Source organism: Heteronotia binoei, chromosome 17, assembly GCF_032191835.1.
Source record: "Heteronotia binoei isolate CCM8104 ecotype False Entrance Well chromosome 17, APGP_CSIRO_Hbin_v1, whole genome shotgun sequence".
Taxonomy (NCBI): domain Eukaryota; kingdom Metazoa; phylum Chordata; class Lepidosauria; order Squamata; family Gekkonidae; genus Heteronotia; species Heteronotia binoei.
Genome location: NC_083239.1, coordinates 20,816,444 through 20,832,792, shown reverse-complemented (window position 1 = coordinate 20,832,792; position 16,349 = coordinate 20,816,444). Strand labels below are relative to the sequence as shown.

General features: G+C 44.2%; 1 protein-coding gene across 1 annotated transcript; it reads right to left on the bottom strand.

Moving 5' to 3' along the window:
- Positions 1-5,022: 5,022 nt before the first annotated feature.
- On the bottom strand, positions 5,023-15,428 carry LOC132586273 (ferritin heavy chain B-like). The gene is made up of 4 exons (XM_060258288.1): positions 15,320-15,428; positions 10,257-10,403; positions 8,039-8,164; positions 5,023-6,956 (listed from the first exon to the last, which is right to left on the bottom strand). The coding sequence occupies exons 1-4, from the start codon at positions 15,419-15,421 to the stop codon at positions 6,804-6,806; spliced, it is 528 nt and encodes a 175-aa protein (XP_060114271.1). The 5' UTR covers positions 15,422-15,428; the 3' UTR covers positions 5,023-6,803.
- Between the last annotated feature and the right edge of the window lie 921 nt (positions 15,429-16,349).

The window sequence follows — 16,349 nt, the reverse complement described above, 5'->3', positions numbered from 1 at the left end:
CTCCCAACACTGCAGTGAAACTCCTAATTTGTATCCCCTCTAGAAGCCTAAACAAGGAGCAAGTCTCAGCCTGAACAGGCTCATTTTTTTCTGGACATAAGAGTCTTGACAAGCCAGACCTGTGGTACCTCTAGGCCCGTGTCCTGTTTCACATAGTTGCATTTTTGATGTTTACTGCCTCTATGGAGCTTAACTACAGCATAACCAGTAGCTGTTGATGGACCTATATGCCATTTTAAAACCATCTACCCTCATGGCCATTACTATGTCCACTGGCAGTGAATTCCGCAAGTCAATTACTCATTGAGTAAAGTAGTATTACCCATTGCCCACCCTGACAACTGAGAAGCAGAGGTGGTTTGCCATTGTCTTCCTCTGCAGTGCCTTTTTTTGGTGATCTATTTAAAAATCGATCCTGCTTTGCTTTTGAGATCTGACAAGATCGACTATACCATGTTGCATTCCTTACTATTGAGTGCGCCTGTGATCTAGTATTATGGGAGAGGGAGAAGAAAAACTCATCTCTGTCCACTTTCTTTACTTTATGCATAATTTTATAAACATCTGTCATGTTCCTACTCAAGCTCATGAATTGGGGCAAGTGGCCATAGCCTGGTTTGGTGTTTGACTAAGACCAGGGCTTTTTTGGTAGTGGGAACTCTTTTGCATATTATGCTACACCCCTCTTATGTAGCCAATCCTCCAAGAGCTTACAGGGCTCTTATTACAAGGCCTACTGTAAGCTCTTGGAGGACTGGCTACATCAGGGATGTGCAGCCTAATATGCAAAGGAGTTCCTGCTACCAAAAAAGCCCTGATTAAGACAAAAGTGGTCAAGTATTTTTAGAGAAAACCCCCCAACAGGCTTCATATTTGATGCTAGATACAAAAACAAACTAGTTTCATGTAATGATGAAAATGAAATTTACGTTTTAAATCAGCTTGGCTGTGGGTGTAAGTGTCCCTGTTTGTGCTTAGGGATGCCTGCAGTTATAACAGGTGGCCAGTAGAAGGAGCTTTACTGTGCTGCTGAATTTCCCCCTAACTGCTGCAGGGCTTTGGCATTCTCTGTCATTGGTGCCCTGGCTAGAAGATGGCATGCTAATGAAATCAGAAAGCTGCTCCCTGAATACTCTCTTTCTTGGCTCCATGAAATATTTGACTGTGGTCATGAAACAGGCCGTAGTATTTTACTGGTCTCTTGACCAGTGAAAGCACAGATTATTCTGGCTGTAAGCAGAGTTCATTGGTTTCAGTGGACTTCACACATCAATAGAAGGGCAGATCCTTTAATTTAGACTAAATAGCATGATTAATACACTTGCATAGAAGAGGTTTACAACAATTAAAGTCCAGGATTAGTTTCTCAGCATTGTCTCTCTGCAAAAGAAGACAGAAAAAGCAATTGTATAATATGAACTCTAGGTCTTAGAGCATTTTCACATCACACTGAACTGCTAAAACATCTGAAATAAAATTATCAAAATGCTGATGTTTCAGTGGGTTTGACCTGACCAGTTTTCCGCTACCACAGAAGGGAAGGCTGTTCCTTGCTGCAGACTTCTCCCTAATCCCACTGGGATTTTTGTTCACATAGAATTCCAGATCCCTAGCATATCTTTTTTTTTCAGAGTTCAAAAGGAGCTGATGGAGAAAGAAGAAAGTCATCTGCTGCTTTAGCAGTGAAAATCTGGCAGGATCAACCCAATAAGGAGAAAGAATTTAGGACATTTACAGGATTAGAAACAATCTCCATCTCCAGTTCCCTCCTATCTCATCCTGTCCATCACTATGATGGGCATTTACCCAAACACATCAATGTCTCCAGCACCATTATACATGAGAAGATGCCATATGCAGTTTTAATATAATTATACAACTCGCACCATACACTTCCAAAACAAATAGGTACTAGTTTTGTACAAAACAGTTTTCAGTAGGATGACTTTCCATATACCAGGGGTGGCTGGTAGCTCTCCAGATGTTTTTTGCCTACAACTCCCATCAGCCCCAGCCATTGGCCATGCTGGCTGGGGCTGATGGGAGTTGTAGGCAAAAAACATCTGGAGAGCTACCGTTAGCCACCCGTCATATACAATATGTCAGAATCACTGCAATACTCGGGTCACAAATCCCATACAACTGCTCCTCCAAAGACAGGAAAATCCCTTCTTTCATCATATGGAGATAGCAATTTTCCCTACTGTGTGTATTCTATTTTTTCCAGTACAGCAACATCTACTGTTAAAAAGTCATTTTCACTAGGCAGTCAGCAATTTCTGCCAATTCCCTCTTCCCACATCAGACCCATACTTTGCCCCCTGGTCCTTTTGGCCTTCTGACACAGCCCCTTCAAACATCATTTCAGAGTGCTCAGTCACCTATGGCAGGAAGGAGAGCCAGGAATATCCTGGTTCGGGTGGTTGGATACAGCCCATTATTCAAATATCTCAACAATCATTCAGGAGGTATCTTAATGCTCATATATCTAATTCTCAACAGTCCCCTCTGCCTGTAGATACTTATTTCAGCATTGGGGGGCACACTTTCCCCCAACAGGTTTTTCTGCAGACTTGGGGGACTCTGGCTCTGCAGAAAAATCTAAAAAGTTTTTTAAAACTTGAGGGTTGAATTTCACCCCCAATATCTTTTGAAATGGCTGCCACAGGAATCTACTCCAGGCTGTGCTGCATCAACAGTAAGAGATAACTGGCTGAGAGACAGAGATAATGAGTGGGGGAAGAAGCAAAAGCAGAACTGGAGCTGGGATTGGGGAGAATTCCTCCTGCAGTATTAATGGATAAGTAGATGTTTTAAAAGGACATCTGAGCTTCTCACCCCTACCTCTTTTGCTGTGGGTTTCACTGTTGTCATAAAACTGTGGGGGGGGGGGTGTTGAAGGCATCTAACTGCTTCTCCCCTCCACCTGCTTGAGAGACTAAGAGAGATGAGAGGGGAGGGACAGACCAGAACTGGAGCTGGGATTGGGGAGGATTCCTTGCCACTCACCCATCTCCAATGCTGTTTTTCCTGCAGTATGGATGGCTAGAAATCAGGTGGATGTTTCAAAAGGACATCTGAGCATCTCATCCCTTCCTCCTTCGCTGTGAGTGTCACTGGTCTCTTAAAACTTTCTCAGCATGGGGGTGTCCTCTAACTGCTTCTCCCCCTACACCAGCTCAAGAAAAATTGACTGGCTGAGAGTGTGAGAGAGACATAGAATGGGTGAGGGGAGAAAGCAAAAGCAGAACTGGAGCTGGGATTGAGGAGGATTCCTCGCTGCCACTCACCCATCTGTTTTTCCTGCAGTATGAATGGCTAAGTATCAGGGGGAAATTTTAAAACGACATCTGAGCCTGTAACTGCAAAGCCTTGCATGCAGGAGAAGGATCATTCTCACCTCAATCTCTGTAGCTACAGGCTCTTCTGTCCTTTAAAAACATTATCTCTTGCTTCTGTTTCTCCACCACCACCACCACCAAGAGTTTGGCCACTGCTTCTCAGACTAGAAGCCAGAAGGAAATTATAAAAGGACAGCTGAGGTGTATTAATGTATGGCTGGACATAGTGACTGAGAGGTAGGGGGCAGATGGAGAGGAGGCAGGATTTCCTCCAACCAGTGTCAGTTTGTACAAACCTCCTTTCAAAACATTCCCTAGCAACCCCAACAGACAAACTGCCAAAGACAGCTGTGGTGCTGTGGGTGAATGTGGACTCATTGCAGGCTGAAGAAGACGAGCCCTGCAACCAGACCTCGGATTCAGCAGGAGCTCATAGGAGCGCAGCTCCTGAACCTTTCTGATGACTCCTCCCCACCTACCTTAACCATTGAATAGTAGGTGCAGCTGCATAACAATCCCTACATTAGGAGAGCAGGCGGGCGGCCAGCTGCCAGGGGCTTTGCCATGCCCACAGTAGCCCTCATTAACCCTTGGAGAAGCCCGTGCCACTCTTTCTCCACTTATATGATTTTGGGCAGCGAGTGGCTTGCTGGCCTTTTGACAGCGGGAGACGGACAGCCCAGGAGAGCCCCAGGTGAGCAAAGCCAGCCCAAGCATGCCTTGGTCGCCTGGAGCTCTCCTTTCTTGCATTGGGTTGCTTTTGGCTGAGGGGAGGGCGGCAAATTCTAATGAGTTATGCTAATGAACTTTACCATCTGTTCTTCTACAAAATGACCCCTGCCTGCAACCACACAATTCTCCATAGCAAGGTGAAAGACTGAACATGCAAAGGTGCTTCAGGCTGATCCATTGATAAACCAATGACAATTTAAATGGCTGTTATTGGCAAGGACACTCAGAAGGAGGATGGTACAGGACACCTCAAGACCTGCAGTACCCAGTACAGCAATCTTTAAAATCTCAGCTCACATAACCAAAATGATTGTAATTCCCAGGCAAACTCCTCTTTGAAGCCAACTTCAGTCAGCTGGCTGTCTATTCACGAGGGAACTGAGCAAGGCTAGACAACTCTCGTCTGTTCAATAAAGAAGGGGGAAAGGGAAAAGTGGGCTCCAACTGTCACTCCCTTCCCTTCACAGAAGGCTGTCACAGTGCTACCACCTCCCTTAAGAGTGTGAAACAAAAATCAACTGTGCCAGAAAAGAACAAAAACCAAGTCTTTGGAAATTAACAAATTTATCAAAAGTTCTCAAATCATGCAATAAAAATCAATTACAAAGGAAATCCCACAAAAATACAGTCCACAAAAATCCATTTTGATATGTTGGCTCCTGAAGAAATTCACAAGTCCCAATGGGTCAAAAAACCTCCTTCCTTACAATGACTTCTTGAAGCCGTCTTTTAAGAAGTTAAGAATGGGCGTTGATAAGAGTGTGATAGAATTCGGCTTTTGAAAAAGCTATCTATAGTGGAACATGGTTCAAGCTAGCGATCACATGAGGTGACTTTTACCTTAGAAACCGACGTTGTTGGTTGGACTCCTTGGGTGTTGAAAGGAAGAAGGAGGTTTTTTGACCCATTGGGACTTGCAAATTTCTTCAGGGGTCTACATCAAAATGGATTTTTGTGGACTGTATGTTTGTGGGATTTCCTTTGTAATTGATTTTTATTGCATGATTTGAGAACTTTTGATAAATTTGTTAATTTCCAAAGACTTGGTTTCTGTTCTTTCTGGCACAGCTGATTTTTGTTTCATTTTCTAAATGTGCAGCCACTGCTGGACTTTACCTCCCTTAAGAGGGCACCACTTGGAAAAACTGAAAGAATCTCTGCCTTTTTTTGTCAGAAAACAACAATCCCTCATCAGTACCATACAGAACAATACCAGAAGTCCCTCACAAAAGAGGACATCCTGCCAAAATGAGAAAATTTAAAAAAGCTAACAAATCAGTTTGCAGCACTCCAAGGATATTTTAGAAATGAAGAAGGAACATTTACATCTAATGTGATATTCAAAGAAACACTTTAAAAGCAACAACAAATATTACGAACAACAGATGAATACAGAAATAAAAAGAACTGTGACACATACATAAACACATAAAACCAACAAGGAAACAAAAGGATTAAAACTTTGCATACACTCTGTGTATTGTATTGAGAGGATCTCATCACAAGGAGTATATATACGTTTAGTAACTATGAATCCTACACTGCTGCTTCAAAAAATTGCAATTACAACTTAAAACAAACTACAACGCATTATGCAACATTTTATTCGGGGTCCCCACTTGTATTTTCTAATAGTGAAGGGGTTTTCCCATAGACCAATTATGCAGATGGCTATAACAGCTCTCTGCCCCGACAGAGCTGAAATCTTAGTGGGGAATGCAGAAATATTACTGCTGTAAATTCACACACACACACACACAAGAACATCGTTTGATGAGGGCAGAATATCAAGCCAATGCAAAAACTGAGAGGCAGCACTTCTGGGCTTACAGGCATATGCACACGGGGGGCCTCCCCCCCCCTCCAAAAAAGTGGCATGCCCCTTGGAAAAGCTTGGTTTGCGAAGGGCATCAGCTCAAAGAGCCTTGTTTTGCAAGTTCAACCATTCTGGACCAAACAGTAGCAGAGCCCAGAAAGCCACAAGGCACCCAGAAAGGTTGAGTGTAGCCCTTCAGACACAGCCCAACACCCAAAGAAGCAGCAGAAGAAAAGTAGAAACTGAAAGAAGAAGAGGGGTCCCCCAAGAGCCAGCAACTCCCGCAGACCTCAGGGATGGGGAGCAGAAGAAGAAGAAGATGATATTGGATTTATATCCTGCCCTGTACTCTGAATCTTCGTCTCAGAGCAGTCACAATCTCCTTTACCTCCCCCCCACACACACAACAGACTCCCTGTGAGGTAGGTGGGGCTGAGAGACTTCTCACAGCAGCTGCCTTTTCAAGGACAACTACTACAAGACCTATGGCTGACCCGAGGCCATTCCAGCAGCTGCGAGTGGAAGAGTGGGGGATCAAACCCGGTTCTCCTGGATAAGAGTCCATGCACTTAACCACTACACCAAGCTGAGCCAGTGGAGAGGCAAGGCTTTGGCTTGGACCTGGCTAACAGTAGTGGTGGCCTGAAAAGGATGAGCAAACCCCGTGAAGGCAAGAAAATTTTGCAGTGTGGCCCTACCCAGTTGCAGCTAAAACCACACTAGAGCCTTGCATACCTTAAGGACCTCATGTGTGATCTTGGCTTATGTTTTGGTGGGCCAGATCTCCCGTCAATGCTTATGATGCAACAGATGCAATTCTTAACATGCTCTTTGGACTAAAAACACATGCACTTGTACACACCCTCTCCCTCTGCAGGTTCAACTGGAAGCCACTTTACTGCAACAATACGTCATCAGCTGTCCCCAAGGGTGAGTTTGTCAAAGAGATGTTCTCCCATGCCGTCATGGGGCACTCTCAGGCGCTTCAGGTTGGAGAGGTGGTCCCCCAGCTGCTTGATAGCCTGCACTTGATCCATCAAAAAATGAGACTTGAGGAAGTCACACAGCTGCACAGAGAGAGAAGGGAAGAGAGAGCAATACCTCAGCCTTCCATGTCACATTTAGTCCACAAGAGCAGATGGTGGAGTAGAACTGGAGCTGAGATATTCCTCCACCAACATGTGATTGGCTTGCAAAAAAACCCCAACTCTTCAGGCTGCTCCAGGGTTTGCCCCCTCTCCACAGGAAAATCAGAACTGTGCATTAAGAATACAGTGGGTGCATTCACACACACTAAATAATGTTCTTTGCAACTGTATTTTTACTTTGTAAGAACAGCAAAATCCACTTGTGAAAGCACGCAGTGGTAACCCACGTGACACCTGCTGGAGGTCTCAGTCTAATCTGCAGCCTCGGTAGTTGAAAAGGTCTTGGGTAGTATGGTTGAGTACAGTCCACTTGAGACCAGAGAGGTCTTGCCAGCCAGGCCTTCACTAGAAGTACAAAACAGCTGAACTCCCCAGGTTCAGGTGGTCACCTACTCCAGAAGAAGAAGAGATTGGATTTAAATCCTGCCCTTCACTACCTGAAGGTGCCTTTCCCTTCCCCTCCCCACAACAGACACCCTGTGAGGTAGGTGGAGCTGAGAGAGCTCTGACAGAAATTGCTCTTGAGAGGGACAGCTCTGTGAGAACTTGTGACTGACTCAAGGTCACATCAACAGGTGCATGTGCAAGAGTGGGGAATCAAACTTTGTTCTCCCAGATAAGAGTCTGTGCACTTAACCACTACACCAAAGACAGGAGCCCACAGGTCCCTTACCCTGGCACGGATGGCCCAGGATATTCCAGTCACATCAGATCTCAGAAGTTAAGCAGGGTCATCCCTTGTTAGCACTTGGATGGGAGAACACCAAGATTGTCACACAGAGGCAGGCAATGGCAAACCACTTCTGTTTACCTCTTGCCTTGAAAACCCCATGGAGTTGCCCTATGTCAGCTGTGACTTGACAGTATTTTCCACCACCAGCATAGTTCCCTCCTCTATATCTGGCCCTAGAATAAGCCCAGCCAACTCAAGTGTCCGCTTTCCATTCCCCAAACATGCCTCTTTAGCTATTCCTTCAGTTCATCAGCACCAAGCTACCTACCTGTGGGTCCCCCTCCTTTATGGCCAAACAGTGCAGGTCCAAGAGAGCTTGGTTGATGTTCTTCTCCAGCTTCAAGGCACTCTGAAGTGCCCCCAGGCTAGTCCCCCATTCATCTTGCTCTGGCTTCTGTTTAAGAACAAGGAAGACTTAAGAAACTTCTTGTAGGTACATAAATACATTGCAGTGGCATAAAGCGTTACACTGTTTGCCTGGATTCCTTATGCCAGCAGGGAGACTCACGCTCCTTCACATTATTTGCCAGAGTTTTAGTGCAGGGCTAATAATAATTTGTATTTGGTTTAGCGCTTTTAGGGTTCAAAGAACTTCACATCCACATGAAGCTGCTTTCTACTGAGTTGGTCTAGCAAGGTCAACTATTGTCCACTCTGCAGTGGGTCTCCAGGGTCTCAAATCAAAGCTTTGCACATCACCCACTCCTTTTAACTGGAGATTCTGGAGACTGAACTTGTGATCTTCTGCATATGTCCCACCCCAATCAGCCACTTCCAGGAAACTCATGTGGAATATGACGGCAAGAGCCCTCCCGTCTTTTGCCCCTAGCCCCGGTAATTCACTTCCTCCAAGCATGGGGGTTTCATTCTCCTCTCCTCTATGGATTTTTCCAATCCTTTTTCAACTGAGTGGCCATTATTATATTTTGTGGCAGTGCGCTGCACAAGTTAATTATGTGAAGCAATACTACCTTTTGTCATGCCTGCATCTGTACCACATTTATTGCATGTTCCTCAAGTGTGTTTTTTCAGTCCCATCTCTAAGGATGTATTCTCATTCAGTTCTTTCCACTAAAAGGCACCTCATGTCCTGCTCTGAATGACTCACAGAGGCCACATGTTTCATGATCAAGTCCCCAGAAAGCAGTTCACCCAACTGACAAGCTGTCTCTGGCTGGGGTCACATGAGCAGTTTGATCTGATATTGTTGCAGTACCCTTGTGGATTTAAACAGCATGATCAGACAGCAACATCTGTCTTCCATGCCAGAGTTAATGGACACCAGGGAAAGCCAGGTCTTTATGGATGCCAGCGCTTTTACCCCACATTTCTGGCTGTCTGAACGTTCCTCTTGCAAAGTCAAGCTGTTTATGAAGTCTGAACCTTCCCTTCTACTTCCATATCCTTTTTTCGCTTTTGGATTAGATAGCAATATGTGCATAAGCACATAACCTCCCTGAGCAGTTGTCAATTACAATGGTCAAGTTGTCATTTGAGATTGGGAGTCCTCAGGGAAGTTGTTTTTGAACAATTAACCCCCTCCCCCCCAAAAAACCCTCTCTCCTATTTCTGCAGAGTTTTTATTTGAGAGCATCCCATGATAGACAGAAGGGTAAATGTACTGAAGTCAATGGGACTACTTTTATGTAAATCTGCACTCTCTTCCATGTATTCCAAGCAGGGCCGGTGCGAGGCTTTCTGGTGCCCTAGGTGAATCACCCACTAGTGCCCCCCCCCATTATTAAAAATATAGGGAAAATGAAGAGCGCCAAACTTGAAACTTTTCACATTTTTAATTTACTGATTTTTAATTTAATTTAATTTTTTTAAAAAATGTGATATCTTTAAAAAAAAATGTGAGAATAAGTGCTTGCTGGCCACACCAGGAAAGAGGGTGGCAGGATAGGATGAGGTGGGAGACCAAGTCGCACATTGGGGAGAGGGGGGTGGCTTGGCTTTGAGGGCAGCTTGGTGATAGGAGAAGAGACAAAGTGACAGTGGTCAGGAGCCAGAGTAATGCATCTGGGAGGAGGCACTCAGTGGTGCCCTCTAGGCCAGGTGGCATCCTAGGCGACTGCCTACTTTGCGTATCCCCATGCACCGGCCCTGATTCCAAGGAAAAGAGGTGAAAGGAAGGAGGCTGAGAGGGGCTGGAGTACCTGGCAGATAGATTGGGGAGCTGTCAAAAAGAAGCTGGGGCTTCAAATACATGCTTAAGCACATGGGTGAAAGGGAAAAAAAGATGCTGCAACAATCTGAATTATGGACCACAAGGTGAGTATGGGGTGAAGCCCATTCAGGGTGGGATGTCTGATCAAAACTTCCTGTACTCAGAGATGCAGCCAGATCACACCAAGCCTGTAGTGTGACCACAGCCTCTGTGTACCCCCAAAAATATGGCACTTATTTATCTGCGACAAGTCCCTATGAAATTGCCTTCCCTCTGGTTGTACTAGCTCACAGTTATCCCAGTTAGGCAAATGCACCTTGATGTCATGAAGGAGGATGTGTCCCCCTCTCTTGTTTTGATGCTTCAAGAGCTTCTCTGCGTTTTCTCTCTTCTTGAAAGACTCCTCTTCCAGGAAGGTGGCCATGTGCTTGAGGGCTACGTCATCACGCTGGAAGTAGTAGGCCTTGGATTAGACATGGCAAGGAAAGCAGAAAGCTCCAGTCAGTGGGAACAATTCCATTACTCTTTGGCATATCTGTAAACTGGAACTGGACATGGAAATGGCCACTTCTCCATCTTTTACTGATTGGAGTTCTGAGTATGAGAAGGTGCCCATTTATTGGGGACATTCAATTGGCCTTCATTTCTCTGTTTGCTATTATTTTCACAAAGTATTTATATCCTGCTTACCTCCTTAGAATCAATCCAGCTAACAACGCAGCAACAAGCTGCAAGATGTAAAAGCAAAACAAAAAGATTAATTTTAGATAGTTATACCTCCTTGTTCTTTCCCGATGGGGAGCCAAAGGGGTTTACAACATTGTTCATCTATCAACCAGATGATAACAACACCCAGAATTTTTTTTTTGAAAAAAATCCCACAGTTAGCAAAGCACAAAACATGCTCTGAAACAGAACTGCCTTCCTGAATGTTAAGTGAGGGCACCCTCTGCACACAAGCTGGTAATCTGAAAATCCTGACACATCCACAGGCCTAATAAAATCTTACACATATTTGTCTGCATTTGCAATATTTCTGATATTTACTATGTATCACTGTGATTTTTCTGTCTGAGGACTAAGTTCTAGGGTCGCAAATGCCAAGATGGGAAATTCCTCAAGGTCTGAGGGTGGGGCCTGAGGAGGGTGAGGACCTCAGTGGGTATAATGCCCAACAGTCCCCCCCTCCAAAGTAGCTATTTTCTCCTAGTGAACTAGAGTTGCCAACCTCAAGGTGGTGTGTAAATAAAAAACATAAGAACATAAGAGAAGCCATGTTGGATCAGGCCAATGGCCCATCCAGTCCAATACTATCACACAGTGGCCAAATTTTTTTTTATATACACACACACACACACACACACACTGTGGCTAATAGCCACTGATGGTCCTCTGCTCCATATTTTTATCTAACCCCCTCTTGAAGCTGGCTATGCTTGTAGCCTCCACCACCTTTTGTGGCAGTGAATTCCACATATTAATCACCCTTTGGGTGAAGAAGTACCTCCTTTTATCCATTCTAACCCGACTGCTCAGCAATTTCATTGAATGCCCACGAGTTCTTGTATTGTGAGAAAGGGAGAAAAGTACTTCTTTCTCTACCTTCTCCATCCCATGCATAATCTTGTAAACCTCTATCACGTCACCCGGCAGTCACCATTTCTCCAAGCTAAAGAGCCCCAAGCATTTTAACCTTTCTTCATAGGGAAAGTGTTCCAAACCTGTAATCATTCTAGTTGCCCTTTTCTGCACTTTTTCCAGTGCTATAACATCCTTTTTGAGGTGCGGTGACCAGAATTGCACACAGTATTCCAAATGAGACCACACCATCGATTTATACAGGGGCATTATGATACTGGCTGATTTGTTTTCCGTTCCCTTCCTAATAATACCCAGCATGGCATTGGCCTTTTTTATTGCAATCGCACACTGTCTTGACATTTTCAGTGAGTTATCTACTACGACCCCAAGATCTCTCTCTTGGTCAGTCTCTGCCAGTTCACACCCCATCAACTTGTATTTGCAGCTGGGTTCTTGGCTCCAATGTGCATTACTTTGCACTTGGCCACATTGAACCTCATTTGCCTCATGTGAGTGGGCGTTGACGCCCACTCACCCAGCCTCAACAGATCCCTTTGGAGTGCCTCACAATCCTCTCTGGTTCTTACCACCCTGAACAATTTAGTGTCATCCGCAAACTTGGCCACTTCACTGCTTACTCTCAACTCCAAATCATTTATGAACAAGTTAAAGAGCAAGGGACCCAGTACTGAGCCCTGCGGCACTCCACTGCTTACCATCCTCCACTGCGAAGACTGGCCATTTATACTCACTCTCTGCTTCCTATTAATCAGTCAGTTTTTGATCCACAAGAGGACCTGTCCTTTTACTCCATGATTCTCAAGCTTACTAAGGAGCCTTTGATGAGGAACTTTATCAAAAGCTTTCTGGAAGTCAAGGTAAACAATATCTATCGGGTCTCCTTTGTCCACATGTTTGTTCACCCCCTCAAAGAAATGTAACAGGTTAGTAAGGCAAGATATTCCCTTACAGAACCCATGCTGAGTCTTCCTCAATAACTCGTGTTCATCAATGTGCCTACTCATTCTGTCCTTGATAATGGTTTCTACCAACTTTCCCGGTATTGAAGTCAGACTGACTGGCCTGTAATTACCCAGATCTCCTCTGGAACCCTTTTTAAAGATGGGGGTGACATTTGCTACCTTCCAGTCCTCAGGAACGGAGGCAGATGTCAATTAAAGATTACATATTTTTGTCAGGAGATCCACAAGTTCAACTTTGAGTTCTTTCAGAACTCTTGGATGTATGCCATCCGGACCTGGTGACTTATTAGTTTTTAATTCGTCCATCCGTTGTAGGACCTCCTCTCTTGTCACCTCAACCTGGCTCAGGTCTTTCAACACCCCTTCCAATAGAAGTGGTTCTGGAGCAGGCAAACACTTCTCATCTTCCACAGTGAAGACGGAGGCAAAAAATTCATTTAGCTTCTCAGCCATTTCCCTATCCTCCTTCAGTAATCCTTTGACCCCTTGGTCATCCAAGGGCCCCACTGCCTCCCTGGCTGGTTTCCTGCTTCTTATATATTTGAAGAAATTTTTATTGTTGGTCTTTATGTTTTTGCAATATGCTCCTCATAGTCCCTTTTTGCCTGCCTGATCACAATCTTGCATTTGATTTGCCATTGCCTGTGTTCCGTTTTATTAATTTCACTTGGACTAGCTTTCCACCACTTAAAGGAGTCCACTAAGAGACACCATAAATTTTAAACAAGAAGACAATATAATGTAGAGGTCAGTGGTGTTCTGACAAAGCTTGCACATAAAACTTCATGTAGCAAAAAGACATTCACAGAAGACAGTTAGAAAACAGTATTTCCAATCACAAAGGAGAAAAAGAAGCCCTTCCAAAGACGTCTGTTCTAGATATCAAGACCTCAAGGTGGTGGCTGGAGATCTCCTGGGGTTACAACTGACTTCCAGGTGACAGAGATCAGTTCAACCTGTAGACAATGGCCACTTTGGAAGGAGGACTCTATGGCATTATACCCCACTGAAGTCCCTCTCCTCTCCAAACCTCACCCTCCTGAGGCTCCACCCCAAGAATCTCAAGGTATTGGCAACTCTAAGTGGAACTGATCTCCCACCTGGAGATCAGTGGTAATTCCAGGAAATCTCTAGGCTCCATCTGGAACTTGACAATGCTATTCTACATCCCAGGACCACAGGACCAGATCTACATGTTTTTGAGGGGGGGCAAAATTGAAAAATTGCACCCCCTTATGGGCCCATAGAATAGAATGGACTCCATACCCAATTTGGTGCTCCCCCCTCCAGTGGCACCCGGGACAAGCACCCCCCTCTGCTCCCCGCCCCAGATCCAGCCCTGCTGGACCAAGGGCTACTCAGGGTTCTGTCGGTGCAGACAGGGGATCTTGGCCTTGATCTCTCAGTTCTGGAATGAGAACTCAGAGGTGGACTGAAGGGAGCAAGGAAGACTGTATCTCTATCTAAGAGAAAGTGAGTATGAGAGAGAAGAAACAGCAGTGTTTTGAGCTTAGGAATAGAAAGCAAGCTATGTGGTGAGCTGGCTGATAGTGAAGCACTCTGAGAGGCAAGCTTTATGTCTCTGTGGGGGAGCAGTTCTGCTGCCTGTAGTGGGCCTCTTTGCCTTTACCTCTGGAGTGCCAGAAGAACATAAGAGCAACTGTACTAAATCAAAAGTATTTATTTGATGCATATGTAGCCTGCTCTTCCTCCCAAGAGCTTAAGATGGTGTGCTCTGGGATTCTCACCTCCTCCATGTTTTTATTCACAACCACTCCATAAGGCTGAGAGTAAATGACTGACTCAAGGTCACCCAAAGATTCATGGCAATTGGGGATTTTAACACAGGTTCCCTTGGTCCTACTGGCTCAAACCAACAGTCTGCCCGTCCTGATTCACACAAGTAACCACTTGCCTCCACCACACCTAACAGATATTTTCATAAAATTAATCCTTTGTTTTGGAATTTTATGTGGGGTTTCTTTAAAGAGGATGCAGCTTTAATTAATTGAATGAGAATTTGGTTTCCCTGATTTTAGTTAATATAATCAAGCTTACTTGTTAACTTACTAATTTTTAGGAGTGCCCCTTACAGCTGGACTACCCATCTTGGGCTCTTTTAGAGGCTTCTTGATTTTTGAGGATGTTTATGTATTTTAAACCGTCCATCTCTTGGAGGCTAACTGATAGTGAAAATGGACCATCTGTGCCCTTACTACAGCTAAAAGACCCATAATTACTCTGGAAGGATAAATGTCTACCTCTGCTAAATCAATGGATTGAGGACTGTAAAACTCTATCAATATTTGAACACATGGCATATAGATGACTGCTAATTATGGACTTATTTTTAGATGTTTAGAAACCTCTTATAGAAACTTATCTGCCACCACAGTTTATATTTTGTCTCTCTGTATACTTTCCCCCACTTTTGTTTTCTTTCTTTCTTTCTTTCTTTCTTTCTTTCTTTCTTTCTTTCTTTCTTTCTTTCTTTCTTTCTTTCTTTCTTTCTTTCTTTCTTTCTTTTGTTTAGTTGCTGAATTTTGAATTCTTTCCCTTATTTTTCTGGTTTTTCTTAAAATGAAGAATAAAAAAGGGAGGAAACCCCTTGTAGATATCTCTTCCTGCTGCTTTTTCATTTTAAAATGCCATGTGGTTATGCCTGCACAGAGAGAAGAACTTGGTAGGCACTAGGAATTAATTAATGTTTATCAGTGGTTGGAGATTTTTTTTCCTGGGAGCTCATCTGATCTCTTGACGGTCAGTGATTATAACCCTACACAACTGTCCTTGTCCCAAATCCATACAACCTTACCATGGACAGATAGACCAAACTGGCATGTAACTCCATGTTCACCATCTGGTTCACAGCAAACTCACAATCTGGGTGATAGTTCTGGCGTGTCTGGGAATCCATTGCTATGCTCAGTCAGGAGCTATTCCAATTCCATGTGGACAAAGGTTTGAAAGTTCTTACAGAATTTGTCTACCATTGTGGGTAACACAATTCAAGGCAAGACACCTGAGCTGGGGGCAGAAGACATGGAGTGAATGCACCATCCTGAACATTTCAGCAGCCTTATTACAGATGAGATGAGATCATAACTCTGCAATGTGACACAAGGGTTGCCAGGACATCTGGAAAGGCAGACTTAGTGCCAGGGAAACAGCAAAGTTGAACAAGACACTCCTGATTCTTCAAGCACTCCAGATGAATTGTTGCTATAATAATTACACCTTCACACAGGACTACTTTCTGCTGTTAACATTTTCTTGTCCGCATTACCTCTTTTGTGTGACAACCTCTTCCTCACCCTTCATGATACCCCAAACCATCTCCCAAAGCCCATAAAAGGGGGTGTCTCCTCATCTTACAGTTCCTGCTAACCCACATTTATTTGTATACATTTATTTGATCCAGATTATACCACATTTATTTGTATAAGCTATGGATAGAATAGAGACAGGGATTTCATTGTTGTATCACTCCTGATATAATAATATCACTTTGCAACCAAGACATTTACCAAAAGGAGATACCTGTTCACTCCTTGTGGTCCACCCAATGACTCTGCCCATACATATTGTGCCACATTAGTACAACAGATGAAGCAGAGCAAACCAAGGCTGCAGAGAGCCTCCATGGGCCCCCAGACAAAGATGGGCCCCTACCTTCAATATGATCCTGATCCAAACCAAATATCATAACAGAATGAACAAATCACTTAACTTGCTGTTACCATAAATCAATAGTAATAAAATTCACAAATATTCCCCGCACACACCCAGTGTCACCTGCTCCATATCCAGAAGGTGGCAAAAAAGCACAAAAAACACCCTCCAGG